This window comes from Henckelia pumila, chromosome 4 (assembly GCF_033568475.1).
Source record: "Henckelia pumila isolate YLH828 chromosome 4, ASM3356847v2, whole genome shotgun sequence".
Taxonomy (NCBI): domain Eukaryota; kingdom Viridiplantae; phylum Streptophyta; class Magnoliopsida; order Lamiales; family Gesneriaceae; genus Henckelia; species Henckelia pumila.
Window position 1 is genome coordinate 214,285,090 of NC_133123.1, and position 3,887 is coordinate 214,288,976.

General features: G+C 32.8%; 1 protein-coding gene across 2 annotated transcripts; it reads right to left on the minus strand.

The window, feature by feature from the left end:
* Window positions 1-1,025: 1,025 nt before the first annotated feature.
* On the minus strand, window positions 1,026-2,555 carry LOC140863539 (heat stress transcription factor B-2b-like). 2 transcript variants are annotated; one of them, XM_073267037.1, is made up of 3 exons: window positions 2,398-2,555; window positions 2,057-2,316; window positions 1,026-1,934 (listed from the first exon to the last, which is right to left on the minus strand). In XM_073267037.1, exons 2-3 carry the CDS (start codon window positions 2,297-2,299, stop codon window positions 1,188-1,190), a joined length of 990 nt encoding a protein of 329 aa, XP_073123138.1. In that variant the 5' UTR covers window positions 2,300-2,316; window positions 2,398-2,555; the 3' UTR covers window positions 1,026-1,187. The 2 variants fall into 2 exon arrangements, with proteins under 2 accessions (XP_073123138.1, XP_073123137.1); XM_073267036.1 differs by having other exon boundaries at window positions 2,057-2,524.
* Window positions 2,556-3,887: the final 1,332 nt, after the last annotated feature.

Here is a 3,887-nt window from a genome sequence, read left to right on the forward strand (position 1 = left end):
AAAAAAATTTAAATTGCACAATAAAATCATTTAGACAAATAAATTTAAAAAATTAAAAACATTAATTAAATTGTTAGTACAATAAAAATTATTTGAATAAATAATAAAATATTTTATTAGCACATAATTCAAATAAAGAATTTAAATCAATTAAACTTAAAAATAATAACCATAATATTTATTTAATTTAATATATGCAAATTATTAAATTAGATTTTTTTTATACTACAGTTACACTATTAAAAATCTGCGAGATCCATTCACAATAAATCTACTCAAATAATGAATCAACAAACAGGTAATAGTTCATTCAATTTAGACAATAAATAGAGCACAACACATTAATACCTACATCATTTTATTATTTTTATATATATATATGATAGTAAAACATTTTATTGTTGCTATAATGCTAAGGTTCTAAAAAGCGTGACGCGCCGAAAGTTAAACTTCAAACTTTTTAAATTTAAGCGAATTTAGAACGAGCTTAAATCGTGAAAACTATAATTTTAATTATTTTAAAATAAATATTAAATAAAATGTTAGATTAACCATAAATATAAAAATTAATAAATAATTAAAGTTTTAAATTATAAATATACATATTTATAAAAATATTTTCATTTTAAAAAATAAATAAAATCTTTAATCGAACTTAAGCGTAATAAAATCTTTAATCGAACTTAAGCGTATTAAAGTTTATAAATATTTTCATTTAAAAAAAAAATGAAATCTTTAATCGAACTTAAGCGTAAATAAATCTTTAATCAAACTTAAGCGTATTCAGGAAAACATTTTATTATCGTTAGATGAAAAGGTCAATAGGGCTGGCGCCGCCCAAATTATAGCAACAGTTTTTCCACTGGGATTGTACTGTTTGTGGACATGGCTTTCATACCAAGCCCCCTATTATTTCACCTACAAAAACAAGTATTCATATACATGTATATAACATGGACATTGGTGGCCCATATAACATTATATATATATATATATATATTATATTTTCTTTCGAAGAAGCTATATATTATAATAATATTATTATTAGTTAAACGACAGCACATTGAGATAAAAAGAACCATCCAGAGACATCAATTTAAAATTACCCAAAATAATAATTTAAGGAAAAAGGAAAAAAAGAAAGGAACCACGTGATCTACACCACCTCTACGCTAATCGCCACTCAGTCACGTCCTGGAGTTACTCCGCTTGAGCCACGAGGAGCCCTGCTCATCTTCCACATCCAACGGCTCAGATTTAATCTCATCACTCCGCCGTTGCAACTGTAAATCCATGTCGTGTTCCGATGAACTACCTTCGCCTTCCCTTCCTCGTTTCAATCCTAGTGGCACTCCGAAAAGCCTTGCGCCGATTTCCTCCGCCGCGGATCTGATGTTGTTCATCTCCGCGCCGCTCACCGACTCGGCGGCGGCGGTTTCCATTTCGTCGCAGAATCTTCCCATTGGTAGCAGATCCAATGGTTTTAAAGCGTTTTCTGGCTGGCTACTATGGTGTTGGTTATCGATTCCGCTGCCACTGTTGTTGTTATTGGAGAAATTGGACATTAAATCGTATATATTGTTGCACATGTTTTTCATGTGGCTCAGCTCTTTGTTCAGCTGGAGGTTCTCCTTCCTCAATCTATCGTTTTCGCCCACCAACTCCGACGAGCTGCCGGTGAATTCACGGACGACGGCGGGAGAGTTAGAGGAGGAAAGTACCTGTTCCTCGCCGGAGTCAGACGGTGACACCTCCATAGGTAGTAAGGCCGGAGTCGGCTGCGTCACGACAGAAGGTACCGGCGGGACTGCCACCGGGGTCAGCGAAGGTGTCGCCACTTTCCGGCGCTGTATTTCGCTCAGAAGAATCTTCTCCCCTCTTCGGAAACAGTCGTTGGAGAACTCCCATCGATCAGGCACAACCTTTCTGAATCCCTACGGATTCATCAGTCAACACACAAACAAATCAAACCAAAAACAAAACAAAAAAAACCACACAAACAACTTTAACCAAAAAACAAAAAACAAACCGAAAACCTCAAGATTAAAAAGCTTACATAAGTGTTGAGCTGACGAACAAAGCTGGAGAAATTGTTGTGCTTGAAATACTTAGGGAGCAAATCTCTGGCGAACTCCGTCTGATTCCACACGATGAACGTGGATCCGTCCTCGTTCCAGGAGATGACGTCATCAATGGCGGGGTCGTCCACGAGCTGATAGGTCTTTGTCAAAAACGGCGTCGGAAGCGTCCTAGACATCTCTCCGGCCGTGGAATCACATCCTCCGCCGCTCCGAGCCATCCCGCTCCTCCCTCCACCTGCCCAAATCTCCATAAAAAAAAAAAAATATTTCCGAAATTTTTATTAAAAAATAAATAAATAAAAAAAAAGATGCTTACAAAATTCAATCCAGCTTCAAAACTCAGAGGTAGATCTGAATTGTAGGAAAATATGAGCCAATTCTAGAAAGTTCGTATGATGAATCGAGAGGAGTAAAAGGGTTAGCCGTTCGGAGGAGATAGATAAGAATGAGGCAAAAGAAGAATAAAAGGCAAAGAAAGAACGAGAAGTTTCGGTGTACGTGGCTTCCCATGCCTTAGAAGGAGACAGCTAGTGTTCTTCTTAAGGCCATGTTTGTTTCTCTATTTCATCCATTCGTTCATTTCATTTCTTCAACTTTTACAATAAAATAAAATATTTTTAAGAAACAAAAATCACATTTAAATTTTTATTTACGTTCCCTAATATAATTATTTGAAAATTCTTAATTCTTTTTTTAATGTTTTGCAATATGTGTACATTTTTCAGATTTTTTCAAACTTCTTTTAATATTTAAGTTTATCAAATTTTTATGAGGCGAAGTTATTGGCTAAAATATAGGTTCTTTTATTCTACTTTTATATATTTACTATAACTATATAGTGAACCACATTCTTTTATTTAGGGATCAGAAAAAAATATTGAATTTTTTTGTATATTGAGATTACCGTACTGAAAAATATCAAATTTATCAAATTTTCGGTACGATATGGTATGGTATGACAACAATACCCAATTTTTTTCGGTACGGTAACGATATGAAGTTTGAAAATTTCGTTATATAACGGTATAAAGATATCCCGAAATATTATATAAAATTTTAAAATATATAATATTTTTAAACAATAAATTTATAAATTAAAAAAATATAGGGTGTTTTGCTATATAAAAAGGTATATATCGATACCGAACCGAAATCTCGGTTTATCATAAAATTTCGATAGAATCGGTATGCTAGTTATAGGTACCGAAAATTTCGGTACGGTATCAGCATAAAATTTTGTTATACTACAATATATTTTTTTCTATACAATACGGTACAATAGGCCACCCTTTTATTTGTACGAGTAAATTATATCAAAATAAAATTGCTATTATATTCGGTTCGAAAATGGGTTTGGATGTTTATTCCATTTTGAAAATTATTCGAAAGCGATTCATTTAATGAAATCCAAAATTAATTTCAAAATTAAAATATACATTTCGAGTATATATTTTTTGAATATTAATTTGATGAATTTCGAATGAATCAAATTAATTTTCGAAATTAGATATTTGAAGCCCATTTATTGTATGTAGACAAGTGAGGGGACTTTGTCTCACAAAGTTTTCAACTTCCATATCTTTCTTGGATAGAGTTGTGTAGTATGAATAATCGTTATTTTAAGTCAAAGGTGCTAAAGCCAACCGAGGGCGAGGGGGTGCTACGCACCAATAGGAATTGTGTAGTAACTCGATTATCGTTTTAAGTTGGTTAAATGTTAAACACGATTAAGCGTTATTATTCAAACAAATCAAATATGTAATTAAGTTAAAAAATGAAATTCCAGGCCCACTGAAAAGTTCGGAA